This window comes from Hyaena hyaena, unplaced genomic scaffold (genome assembly GCF_003009895.1).
Source record: "Hyaena hyaena isolate Hyena2069 unplaced genomic scaffold, ASM300989v1 scaffold_670, whole genome shotgun sequence".
Classification (NCBI taxonomy): domain Eukaryota; kingdom Metazoa; phylum Chordata; class Mammalia; order Carnivora; family Hyaenidae; genus Hyaena; species Hyaena hyaena.
In genome coordinates this window covers 465,128-477,944 of record NW_024081306.1, presented here as the reverse complement: position 1 = coordinate 477,944, position 12,817 = coordinate 465,128, and the positions used below count along the sequence as shown (strand labels likewise).

At 36.2% G+C, this 12,817-nt stretch overlaps 1 protein-coding gene across 3 annotated transcripts in view; it reads left to right on the top strand.

The window, feature by feature from the left end:
- MTMR10 (myotubularin related protein 10) overlaps window positions 1-12,817 on the top strand; it is a 55,482-nt gene that overhangs the window by 20,407 nt on the left and 22,258 nt on the right. For all 3 annotated transcript variants that reach the window (XM_039217187.1, XM_039217188.1, XM_039217189.1), the window contains 3 exons: window positions 1,927-1,999; window positions 2,665-2,807; window positions 9,778-9,868. In XM_039217187.1, the coding sequence (XP_039073118.1) occupies window positions 1,927-1,999; window positions 2,665-2,807; window positions 9,778-9,868 (307 nt within the window). The remainder of the gene's footprint in view (window positions 1-1,926; window positions 2,000-2,664; window positions 2,808-9,777; window positions 9,869-12,817) is intronic.

Below are 12,817 nucleotides of genomic sequence, written 5' to 3'. Positions count from 1 at the left end.
AATGTTGGGAATGTATTGAATTAGAATTCAAAAGAAAGTTTAAGAAAAATGTTGGGAATTTGAGGAATAGAATTAGTAAGATGGTTGTGAATCACCTTGATTTTTATCCTCTGTGATTATTGCTTATGTATCCTTTTCAATAAGAGTTTTTATTTTCTTTCTTCCACATCTTAAACTTTTTTTAAAGCTTTTTTTAAAAATTTTTTAATGTTTTTTATTTATTTCTGAGAGAGAGAGACACAGCATGAGCAGGGGAGGGTCAGAAAGAGAGAGAGATACAGAATCTGAAGCAGGCTCCAGGCTCCGAGCTAGCTGTCAGCACAGAGCCCAACGCAGGGCTCGAACCCACGAACCGTGAGATCATGACCTGAGCCAAAGTCAGTTCGCTTAACTGACTGAGCCACCCAGGCGCCCTCTTGAACTGTTTTTAAAAGTGAAGATATCCTTTTTTTACTAGTAGTAAGAGAAAATTTTAATTATTTAGCAAATAATTGTGTAAGTGCAGCAAATTTTATACATTTCGTAGTATTTTTATCTAATCAATTCCTTTTCTGAAACATCAAATTCTAATTTGAAGTTTCAGAATTTCTAGTAGAGTTAGAATGAAGAAAAATATGAATAAAACTTTAATCATCCTTATCTTGCCATTTTATGGTCTCACTGAAAACCAGTAGTTCCGTATAATTTTGGTTTTTAAAAGTTTAAATGTTCATTTGATTAACTTGAAAATTCTGTACTTTTCCTCAGCTCTTCTATTTTGATGTGTAAAGTGTTAAATACTTTTACCCCTGGAATTTTATTTATAATAGTAATTATTCTCTATTCAAATGTTTGGATATTAATTGGATAGTAATTGCGAACTTTTAACTAATGTCTTACTCTAAGTATATTTCATACAGTCATTCACTAATTTACCAAAATATTTACTGTATATTTGTGTGTTTTTCGCACAATTTTGTAGGAATGTTTAGACTAAAGGCATTTACAGATACCAGTATGCAGACACACTTGTTTATTTGGCTGTAGACGAGGCTTTTCCCCTTTGTTTTTGGCTTCATTTTATCTCTGGCCCCAGACTTCACTGTAAATGAGATGCATATATTTGAAATAGCTTACATTTGATACCACTAATAGGCAAAATAAGCCAGAGTTCTACTGATAGCAGGTTAATAGTATCAAGTATGTTCAGAGTTTAAAAATGAATATAAAATGCTTGTTCACAAGTTAAAAAAACAAGCTATAATTTGCCTCAAGATTATTTCTAGTAGAATTACTGCTCTAAAAGAGTTACTTTCTTTTTTTAATGTTTATTTATTATTTTTTAGAGAGAGAGACAGAGTATGAACAGGGGAGGGGCAGAGAGAGAGGGAGAGCTGTCAGCACAAAGCCCAACGCAGGGCTTGAACTCATAAACCGTGAGATCATGACCTGAGCTGAAATTAGATGCTCAACCTACTGAGCCACCGAAGCACCCCAAAAAGAGTACTTTCTAAAGAGTGATTTTCTGAACTCTCCTTTGTACAGACAAAATCTGAGGACTTAAGAGTCCCTTTTTCTTTATTATTTTAATGACAGTTAAAGCAAAACTAGACATGTAAATGGTTGTCTATGAAGTGATTGGTAATATTATATATCTTGGGTATTATAATGATTGTAGTGTACAGTTTAACCTCATTTCATATTTAAAAGTTTGAAAAGCAAGGTGGAGAGAATGTGAACATAGCATGCGTTTCTTTCTCCTTTTTACAACTGAAGTGTGTTTTAGGATACTCCATCATTAGAATTGTCCTAGCTCTGCAGGCAAAAGCTTTTTGTCCTTTTTAGGGTTAGACATCACAGTTTCTTATTACACTTAAAAGTAAGGCTCTTAGTACCATTTGAGGTTATTGGGGAAAGACTTAATGTGAACATAATTTTTTATTTCAGAAATTCCATTATAGAAACCTTCTTCTTGGTGAGCATGATGTCCCTTTAACATGTATTGAGCAAATTGTCACAGGTATGTAGTCTTTACTCAGTCCATAAAAGCTGATTCTTCTCAAGAAGTATTGCTTAAAGAATCAGATACTTGGGTTGGAATTTTATTTCTGTAGATTTACTCCCCTCCCCAATTTTTTTCAGTCCTAAGAACATTAATGAAAGAGAGAGTAGTTAATAAATTATTTTTTTAACACTTATTTATTTTTGAGAGCATAAGCAGGGGAGAGGCAGAGAGAGGAGGAGACACAGAATCTGAAGCAGGCTCCAAGCTCTGAGCTGTCAGCACAGCTGACAAATTCACGAACCGTGAGAACATGACCTAAGCCAAAGTCAGACACTTAACCACTGAGCCACCCAGACGCCCCATATTTTTAAAAGGAAATATAGCATACATAGCTTTTTATATTTTCTAAGTATTTGTCTTTTTTTTTTAATTAAAACTTTAAGTATTAAATGTGTCTAGGTGGTTTGTGCAAAGATCATTTAAAATCTAGTTAAAAGCAAAGTTAAAACCAATCTCTCAAAGCTCTAGAAATTGTAGACAAATATGACAGACTCCAGAGAAGCAGCGCTTAAGTGGTGGGTAGCCTAATTATTTTCAGTAATAATTTGTTCAAGTGTATGAAAGAGTGGGTAACAAGAAAGAATTTTTACACATTTTTTCTTTATTTTTTTTGTTTTTAGTAAATGACCACAAGAGGAAGCAGAAAGTCCTGGGTCCCAACCAGAAATTGAAATTTAATCCAACAGAGTTAATTATTTACTGTAAAGATTTCAGAATTGTGAGATTTCGCTTTGATGAATCAGGTCCTGAAAGTGCCAAAAAGGTAATACTATTAAGCTTTATCAAGTTCTGGGCTTCACACTATATTTACCAGTATCAGTTCTGTATGGAAATTCTCTTTTCTCAGTTGATCAAGAGGTTTTTGTTTTGTTTTGTTTTTAGGGGAAGTTATCAGATCTCTCCTTAAGTAAAGTCAAAGCCAAGAATGTTAATAGGACTATTTTCCTTGGACTAATTTACGGCTGCTTTAAAATATTATGTATAGTTGTTGTTTTTTTCCTTCAGCTTCTAAAATACTAAAAACTGTGATGTGGAGATTAGTATATCTTTTACATTAAGAGCATTACCAACTAGTTTCTTTCTTGGTTAGAACTTTAGAAAATACTTAAGAACTTTATCAATGAACTAAAGACTAGATTTAAGTCACATAAGGGTTAGGTAAATGTATAGTTACAGGAGAGGCCTAATAATTATTAGTGCTTTAAAGAAATCATAGTGAATTAATTTGAGTGCTATTCAGAGGAACAGCTAAAAACTAGGGACTTTTTCATTGATTTTGTTTTTCTCCTGCGTTCTGGGGGATGTTTATTGCCTGCTCATGGAGTAGGATTCATGGACAGAAATTCCCACTTCCTTTATCCCACATTTGGCTTTGGCCAACAAGTGAAGCTGGTGGACCTGTTGCCCTGCCAGTCCAGTCTATATGCTGCAGCAAATGAGGAGAATAACAGAATTTCCAGGGAAGCCTGCTTCTACACATTGGGGATGAAGGAACAGTTTTTTTAGTGAAGTGGAACCTTCTTGCAGAAATGAGACCACTTTATGACAATAAACTATTAGTAAAAAAAAAAAGAAAAGAAAGAAAGAAATGAGACTGCTTTTGCACCACCAAAAAAATGGGTGCATTTGTTTTCCATGGTTAGTAGACTTACTGCAGTGAATTTTCTGTTGATCTCAAAATGAGGCTGTCAAAAAATTCTTAAGGCAGCTGTCTTCATACACTTTGGTGGTTTCTTCACAGGAAGGCAAGCATAATAAGATAAATATCTGAAAACGATGGACCACTGGGACTAGATTATCTAGCAGGTGATGGTGTGCTCTATGGCTAAAAGTTTTCAGGTAGAGTCTGTAAAACCATCTATCAGCATGCTGCATTTTCGAAAAGTCAGTTAGATTGGCTTTTTTTAAATGTTTATTTTATTTTTGAGAAAGAAGGTGAGCATGAGCAGGGGAAGGCAGAGAGAGAGGGAGAGAGAATCCTAAGCAGGCTCTGTGCTGACCGCACAGAGCCCAACACAAGGCTCAATCCCACAAACCATGAGATCATGACATGAGCCGAAAACAAGAGTTGGATGCATAATGGACTGAGCCACTCAGGTGCCTCTAGATAGCTTTTAAGTCCCCTTTCAGCTGTTCAGTTCTACAGGTTGTGATTTTGGCATTTTACTAATTTGAGATGCCCACCCATATATGGAAAGACTTCAGGAGGAAATAGGTAGTAGACTGAATATAAAACATTTTAGTTGAGTTACTTTCTTGAGCTTAAATATATGTGTGTAATTTAATCAAAGCATCAAGAATCTGCTTACGAAAACCTCAACTTCAGGATGTATGTAGCATTTCAAGAATAGAGACACCATAGAACTTGGGAGGTTTAGTTATGACAGGATTTTTTTTTTTTTTAAGAAATTGATACAGTGGCCCAATACTCTTTTAGAAAGTTTCCTTTTTTCCCCTCGCTCTCAACTATAATTTTCAGATGACTCTATTTCAGTAATTGGAAATCATAATAATTTGGAATAATTCTGAGCCTTCTAGTATACACTTGCTCGTCACTTTTTTTAATGTTTTTTTATTTATTTTTGAGAGTCAGAGAGAGACACTGTGAGCAGGGAAGGGTCAGATAGAGATACAGAATCGGAAGACAGGCTCCAGGCTCTGAGCTAGCTCTCAGTTCAGAGCCCGATGTGGGGCTCAAACCCCACGAACTATGAGATCGTGACCTGAGCCAAAGTTGGATGCTTAACTGACTGAGCCACCCAGGTGCCTCTTTGCTCGTCATTTTTGATGTGTGAAGCAGAGTGCTTAGTTGAGAAGATAGAGTGTGAACAAATGTAAATTAAATAGTGGTACAAAGTAGTGACATAAAAGGTGTTTCCATGTAAGTTAGGAGTTGCCAAATGAATGAAACAGATAAGTGTTCTGGAAATTCAGAATATCCCTTGTCGTACTGCTGATAAGTGATGAAGGGGGCCACATTGAACCGTATACCAAAAAATAACCTAGTCCAACTGTTTATGCCTTTTCCCAAAACAAGATTTCTGGCAAAAATCCTTTCCCCCACTGTCTTAATATATTAAAAGGATGTAACTTCAGGCCTGAAGGAAATGTTCTTTTTGTCTTTTGAACAGTCATGTTGAGAGGAAAGAGGGCGCAGGAAAAAGAATTAGAGGCAGTAGGGACATAAAGAATTTTTTCTGTAATTTACACGTTTTCAAACAGAGAGGTTGAGGCATGTGTGCTGTTAAAGCTTGCTGGCTTAATGAGTTAAAAACAAGAATTCTAGCATAAATCTTTTATTTGAAGTGAACAAGTTTTCATCTAAAATTAGCTACCAGTTGGGAAGTTACAGCTTGACTCTATCTCCCAGAAACTTTGAATGCTAAATTTTCTCTACAAATGCTCTGATCTTTTAAGTTGTTTTAAAATGCACATTTTAAAATGCAGTGTTTCAAGATGTATGTTCAGAGTTCATTGGTGGGTAAACCACTGATTAGCTTTGAATACCAAAAGCATTTATATTTCTGTTTGACATACAAAATCTAAGAATGCTAAGTTGGTTCACATTTTGTTAAATATTGCTCTATAGCCTTCTGGTAGTCTAGTTAGTGTTGCCTAAATTGTGTTATGACAAAATTAGATGACATTGTGATGCTGCATCCATTAGCATTCATCCTCATTATCCTTGGCCTGTCACAAGTAAATAAGGATATTTGGGACAGATCTGTATAAAGAAAAAAGGAATTTGATAACACATAATTGGACACCTAGCCTCAAAGCAACTTGGAGCCACTATTTCCTTTTGTAGAACCTCTGCTCAAAACAGGGGCAAAAAAAAAAAAAAAATGCCCCTCATGTTTTAAGTAATAAATCACTGATTTATCACTTAAACAATTTTCAGTGATTTATCACTTACAAAAAATATACATATAAAATGGCAAGTGAAATCTTTGCCGTTTGTCTCCACTTTATTCTCAGAATAGTTGGTTGTGAACTACTTGTTCAACCATACTTCCTAGAAATGAAAATTCAGCCCATCTATAGATTTAAAGAATAAGTTGGCCTTTCCTGAAATTTTTTATTTTTTATTTTTATTTTTTTTTTGCCTTGAATATGAGACTTACTCCTTGGTGGCTTTCAGACCACAAAAAATATAGGAAACCGGTTTTGTTTGCCAGTGTGTTAGAACTTGATAAGGTTTGAGCTTTCCCAGGGCTGCGCCCCCGGCTGGTCTTGGAAGAGAAGCCAGCTGTGGGTACTTCTGGCTTCTGTCCACAAGAATCAGACTTGGTCCAAAAATCACTTTAGAAGTAGTTTACTTTTTTCCTTCAATAAAATATTAACCATAATTCACTGTCTTTAATACCAAGATACTCTCATTCCCTATAATAACCAGTGCAGATGAACTATTTTCAGAAGCAGTTTTTAAAGATGTAGAGGTTTTATAAAAATTTTTAATGCTTATGGAGTACATTGCAAAATTAGAATAGTTTTACATGAAAATGAGACCTACTTTTTTAAGTCTTTGAAAACTCTCAGTGACGGAAGCTAGGAATGTGGACATAATCTTTTTAAAGAGCGTGTATGAAAACGCTTGAGGGAGAGGAATCTTGGCTTTATTTCTCTTCTCAAAGTGTCCTACATAACAGCAGGAATATACCCCAGAAATGCAGGTGGTATGTGCCTTTATCTGGGTTCCCAAAGATTCCCCTCACTTAGGTTACATAGAAATACATTATGCACCTTTTAATGACACTACTGAGCACAGGCTTTAGTTCAAGTTGTGCCCCCTCCCTGCCTAATCAGCCATCGTGCAGGTGATTAGACAGTTTCTGTTTCATGAGATTGTTCATAGTCGTTAAGTGAAGATGCTATTAGACATACCCATTTGTTTCCTAACCATTATAAATGTGATGTTGTGTTATTCTTAAGGGCTTTTTAGAATTGGGCTGTGTTGGGTTTTGCCTAGCAGATAGGCTTTGTTTTTGCTTTGTGGCCATAAACAACATATTTCATAATCAATGATCTGTGAATTTCTTTTATGTAAACAAGGCCTGTGGCTGCTTTCTAAATGTCTTAGAGAACGTGATATGCTCGTTTCTTTGGCTTAGAGCACTTTTCCTTACTATGTTAGTAAATAACTTGGTCAACTAGTATTCTTAGTGCAGCTGCTGTTATGTTCAAAGCACCCTCAGAAAACTACGAAGCAGAGCAAAAATGCAGAAGTCTTCAGGTCTTCACTCAGCTCTGTGCAGAGAGGTCTTTCCTGGTCTCCTTTTCTAAATTATTAACCTGTTTCCTTCTCGCCTCACCATAACACTTCATTTTCCTTCCCTGCTGGACTTTTTTCTTCCTTTAGCACTTATAATTATCTCACTTACTACGGTTTTTCTTGTTTATCTTGTTTTGTGTCTGTCTTCCCCCCTAGAATATACGTGTAGTGAGCCAGGGATCTGTGTCTCTGTTGTTCACTGCTGCAGCCCCAGGGCTTTGGACATGGTGGATATGCAGGAAATATCTGTTGAATGAATGAGAGATGTAGCATCTACCCTTGAGGAATGGAATTTAATGGTGGAAGTCAGAGAACCCCTGTGCCCTTTTTATCTACACTTAAAACTAATTCATGAATACTTTGAAAGTTCAACTACAAAAACATCGCTAAGTGAAGAGACACTTTATATCAGAGTTTCTGTTATTCAGAGAGAATAGAAGCGTTTCTGCAGTTAATACTGGGAAATCAGCTCTGTCTGGTAAGGCCTGTGAAGAGATTCGAGTTGAACAGAGATGGTACTTTCAGAGACAGCGTGTTTGGCTGAGCAGTGGAGAAGGATTTCCTGAGCAGTGTGTGGCAGAGGAGGTGACTGCAAGTGAGACAGACATGGTATTGTGCAGGCGCATCATTCTCTGATGGGAGACCACTGAGGGAATATTGGGAAGGGAAGGGATGTCTGGTGAAGGAGAACCAGTTTGGTGAAGAATCAAGAATGGGAAGATTGCATTTATTAGGCAGGTATCTGGGTACCATGGCAGGTTATCCTGGAAGCAAAGCTGATGGTCAAAATTTTATCTTTAGAAGAGAATTCTTAGGCATTGTGGATTTTTTTTAGAATGTGGGGAAGCCCACAGAGATGTTGAAAGGTGAGTATGGCTTAAGAATATGGCTGTAGTCATGCAGAGAAATGGAACAAAAATGAAAGATAATCTTGGGGAAAAAAGTGCAACAAAACTCATAAAGTCAATATAGTGCCCAGAGGAATAGGAAGGGGTGAGGACTTCAAGGTATGGATTGCAGTAGTCTTGCTGCTTCTAGAAGAGGCTCTTTCAGGAAGACTGTTGGACAGTTCGGGGATGGGAATGTAGATTTCTCTCTCTCATTGCGTTAAGTGGGACTGTCATAGAAAGCTCTCCTTGTAGTCATTGAGAAAATTGAGATATTATATAAAAGCTTCAGGAACCTTTTGTAATTGTTGTTTTTAGTTGGAACTAAAACTAATTATAAACCCTGTCCTCTTATTTGTATATATATTCTAATTTACTAAGACTGTAGAAGGCTTTAGAAGACTTTTAAAACATTTTTTAAATGAGAACTTGACCCATAGTTACTGGTTAGTAGAAATTTGCATCAACCCATCCCAAGCACTGCTAATGGAAATGGACTAACAACTAAAATCTTCTGCTTGCTCACTGTCAAAACTGTATCATTCTGGCTTAATGCTTTTCTTTCTAAGTGATATTTAATCTTTCTAGATAAGATCTCCTCTTCTCTCCTTGCATATGTCTTAAACTTCTTCTTTCCGCTCTGTTCATTTAAGAGTGTTTTCTTCTACAGTCTAGTCCAGGTCATTGTAAGCATAGAGCACTGTCTGTCCGTCCTTCTATCCAGCAGCAGTTGGGAATAATACCAACCATATTTCCATGTGTAGAGCTTCTCCAGGAGCCAGGCGTGCATTAAGATTGTTAATCCTTACTCCAGCCATAGGTATTATCTCATTTCACAGAGGCAGAAACTGAAGCTCAGAGAGATTAACTATTTTTGTACCATTTACGTGGCAAGTGTTTGGTAGACCTACAATGTAAGCCCCTATCTGTTTGATTCCGAATCCTACAGTTTCTCCACCCTAGGCATAGTCTAGAACCATTTCCTTAAACACAGTTTTGTTTTTTGTTTTTTTTTAAATGTACATCTTTGAGCCATCCTGTACTTTTGGGTTTCTTGCTAATTTTTTTTTTTTTGGTGTGATTGTAGCTTTTCTATTAAGTTTAGATCTTTTCTTAAATCCATAGGGTATGAATGTTAAAATTTCATACCTTACATTAAGCCTTCCAGATTGCTGGTATTAAGTCATTATAGTCCACCAAAAATGAAACTTTTTCAATCCTTTCCTTAGGACTGCATATATATGTCACTGCCTTTTTAGAGAATGCTTCTCTAGGTTTCACATTTCATTTATTTGAATAAAATTACTTTCCTGTTAAAATTCAACTTAGTAAACACTTACTGAATACTTACCATGTACTCACTAAAGATTATAAATAGTGTCCTAGGGGCACAACAGTGAATGAGATACCTGGCCTTAGGAGCTCTTTCACATTCTAGGTCAAGAGAAAAAACATGTAAATAAGTATCATCACTGCCCCATCCAAGATGATGCTCCAGTAATCAAGGCCTTATTGTACATTTTCATTTAAATAAGTGTGTTAAAATCAAATTCTAAATGTAGAATTTTTCCTAGGTATGCCTTGCAATAGCTCATTATTCCCAGCCAACAGACCTCCAGCTACTCTTTGCATTTGAATATGTTGGGAAAAAATACCACAATTCAGGTAAATATGAAAATATTAAATATTGTGACTAACTTTACTTTGTGTAAGTTTTATCCTTATGTTTGTCAGAGGCTTCCAGGTACATGGGCTTTAGTGAATATAGAATTATGAACTTCATAACTGTTAGAGAAGTGAGCGCTATATACTAAAAGAGACAATATTTGTTAGATTATTTCTTAAAAAGTGAGCAGGGAGAATCTGCAAGGAGCTGTAAACATAGGCTTATAAGAATCACATCAGGTATATTATCTTCAGTCACTGGCTTGTATTTTATGGTGAAGAAAGATCTACCGTCTCCCCATTTTTAATTTGTAGCTTGAATTAAAGTAATCTTATCTCTTAAAAAAACTGGCAGAAAATTAAAAGATATTTGAAATGCATGATCTTTTCTGGCATGGTGTGGTTTCATGCCAAAACTAGAGTCGTTAGGCATTCCAGTGGACTTCATTAAGATCATCAAAATACTGCCTTTGTATTTCTGAGTAAGACTGATGAAAGGAAGAGGAGCATCTGTCCAAAGGACAAGTATATTCTAGGCAGTTTCTGTACAAGTAAATTAGTACTCTTCATATGCTGAACATGTGATCACATCACTCAGTGTGATGGCATTGCCAGGGAGAATTCCAGATGATTGTGTAATTCTGTACATTTTTAATATGGAAATGTAATTTTAATCAGCCATTTAAAAAAAAAATCTCCTAAAAGGATAGAGGAAGAACAAAGAGGTTGTGTCTCATATCAGCCTCTTGTGGATTAGTGACCGCTGAGGCACGTGCTCTCCCACCAGTGAATCAGTTACGTATTTGTAACAAAAGATCAGTTCACCCCAGCATGGTCTGGAGTGAGGTCTTACACACTATTAGTTGTACTGGTCTTTCCTTTTGTTACCTCAAAACATTGTAATTTAAATAATCTACATAATAAAAGCAATTCAAGTATGCCTATACCGTAAATGCGTTAAGATGTAGGAACTGTACATAGTATTTGCAGATGCATATGGTATAACTGTATTTTCACTCCCTTAAAAAATACTTGTAAACAGTATAGAAATTGTAGCTTTTATATATATATATATATATATATACTATATTTATAGAAATTGGATGACACACTGTTTGTAACTTAATTTTTCTTATCAAAATGTAACTAATCGTAACGTAGGCTTTAGCAGTACAATGAACTTTTTAAGTTTATCTCTTAATATAAATTATAAAATTCTTACTACCTAAACATAAAGTGTCATAGATCCTGCTCTACTTGTTAGGTGACTGTTTCTTTGGGTCGTCATCAAGTTACAGACCATCATCATCAAGGTTATCTTCAATAAGATCCTTACCCAAAGTTGCAAGAGAGTAACTGAAATGCAAATTTTGAGAGGTCCAAGATTGTAGGAGAGAGTCTTTGATTCCCACTTAAATTTGTTTACGATGCAGATCCATTCTTGATGCTATTTTTTTTTCCTAGTAGAAATGATTCCGTCCAGGGTATAGATGCATGACTTCTGCAGTGATATAATGACTTGAGCTCAACAAATACAGTGAACTTCATTATGCATTTGGGAACCTGATGCCTGCCTCAGTTACTTTTCAGTTTTCTTCATCCATTCCTTGTGGGCATCTCTGGGTTAATAATACTTTAAATAGTTGCTCAACCCCTATCCCTTCTACTGGGTTTTCTTATTTACATCAATCAGGTCTGTAGGTCTTCTTACATATAGTTTGTTGATAAAATTTGATAATTCATACTTAAAATATTCAAGGCCACTTTTCATATGATATCCTTTAGTCACCTCCTCCTTTGACAGGTACTTCATAAACATAACACTTGGCCAGAGTTTTGTTAAGATTCCTCATAGGGTAACATCCTTTAATATCCTTCCGTGCTGTTGCAGAAGCATAAATTGCATCTTTAAGATCAAAAGGAGCCTGAAATTTCCACACACTGCAGTCAGAATTCATTAATTTGTGAGTGAAAGATGCCCACTAATCCACTCTTGAACTTCTGGATGCCACCTTGATTCATTGACTGGATTAAAGAATAAAGAAGTCCTTTTTGCAGGCAGGTAGGTGACAAAGCTGTTTCCACAAATAAGATCTGAAGTTAGAGGATGTCCCCTGCAGTTACCTAAGGAAAGAATCTATGGAGGGCCTTAGACACTCTGAGGTTTTCTTTCACATTGGGCATCACTTATGTGAAAAAAAAATCTCTGAAAACTCAGCAGTCACCCAAGTACTCCTGTGAGGATCCTGAAGGGATGATGTGTAGCACCCACAGGCCTGGAACATTCCTGCACGATGACGCCACAGGAGGCGCTGGCACAAACAAGAACAGTGGGTCTATTTTTTTCTTTTTTAACTTGAAAGAAACCACAAGGACCCTGCTTTCATCAGTCAGGTTATTATTGGGCAAATAATGTCCCCAAAGTACAGATTCATCTTTGTGTTAAAATTGATAAGATGTCAGATTATGCTTCTGGTCTGAGGAAGTGAAAACCTGATGTTATCTGCAGCCTCAGTGTTGGCACCTCTGCTCCACTGGCAGACGTCGAGCTTGCAAATGCTGGGATGTAACTTCAAGATTGATTTTATTTTATAATTTTATCCTTTTTATGAACTTAAGTTTTAGTGTTAGATTTTCCATTACATGCTTATTTGAAAGCCACTTACAGAGTACATAGTCCATTTGAAACAGTGTAGAAAGTTTTAAAGTTTGTTGCTTGTCAGTTCTTTTAAGATTCTTAGTGTAGCTATACCGGGCTGTGATTGATCTTCCTGTCTCTTGATTACTAGTGGTTCCTGGCCAGCCTCCTGCATCTTTTAGAAATGCAGCTATCCTGTCCCCACCCAAGGCCCAAAGTTCACTTCATTGACTCTGTTGAATTTAACATCACAGCTCTGTTTTTACCCTTTTCACCCTATGGTTTCTAATTCCTGCAGTATCATCAGAGTG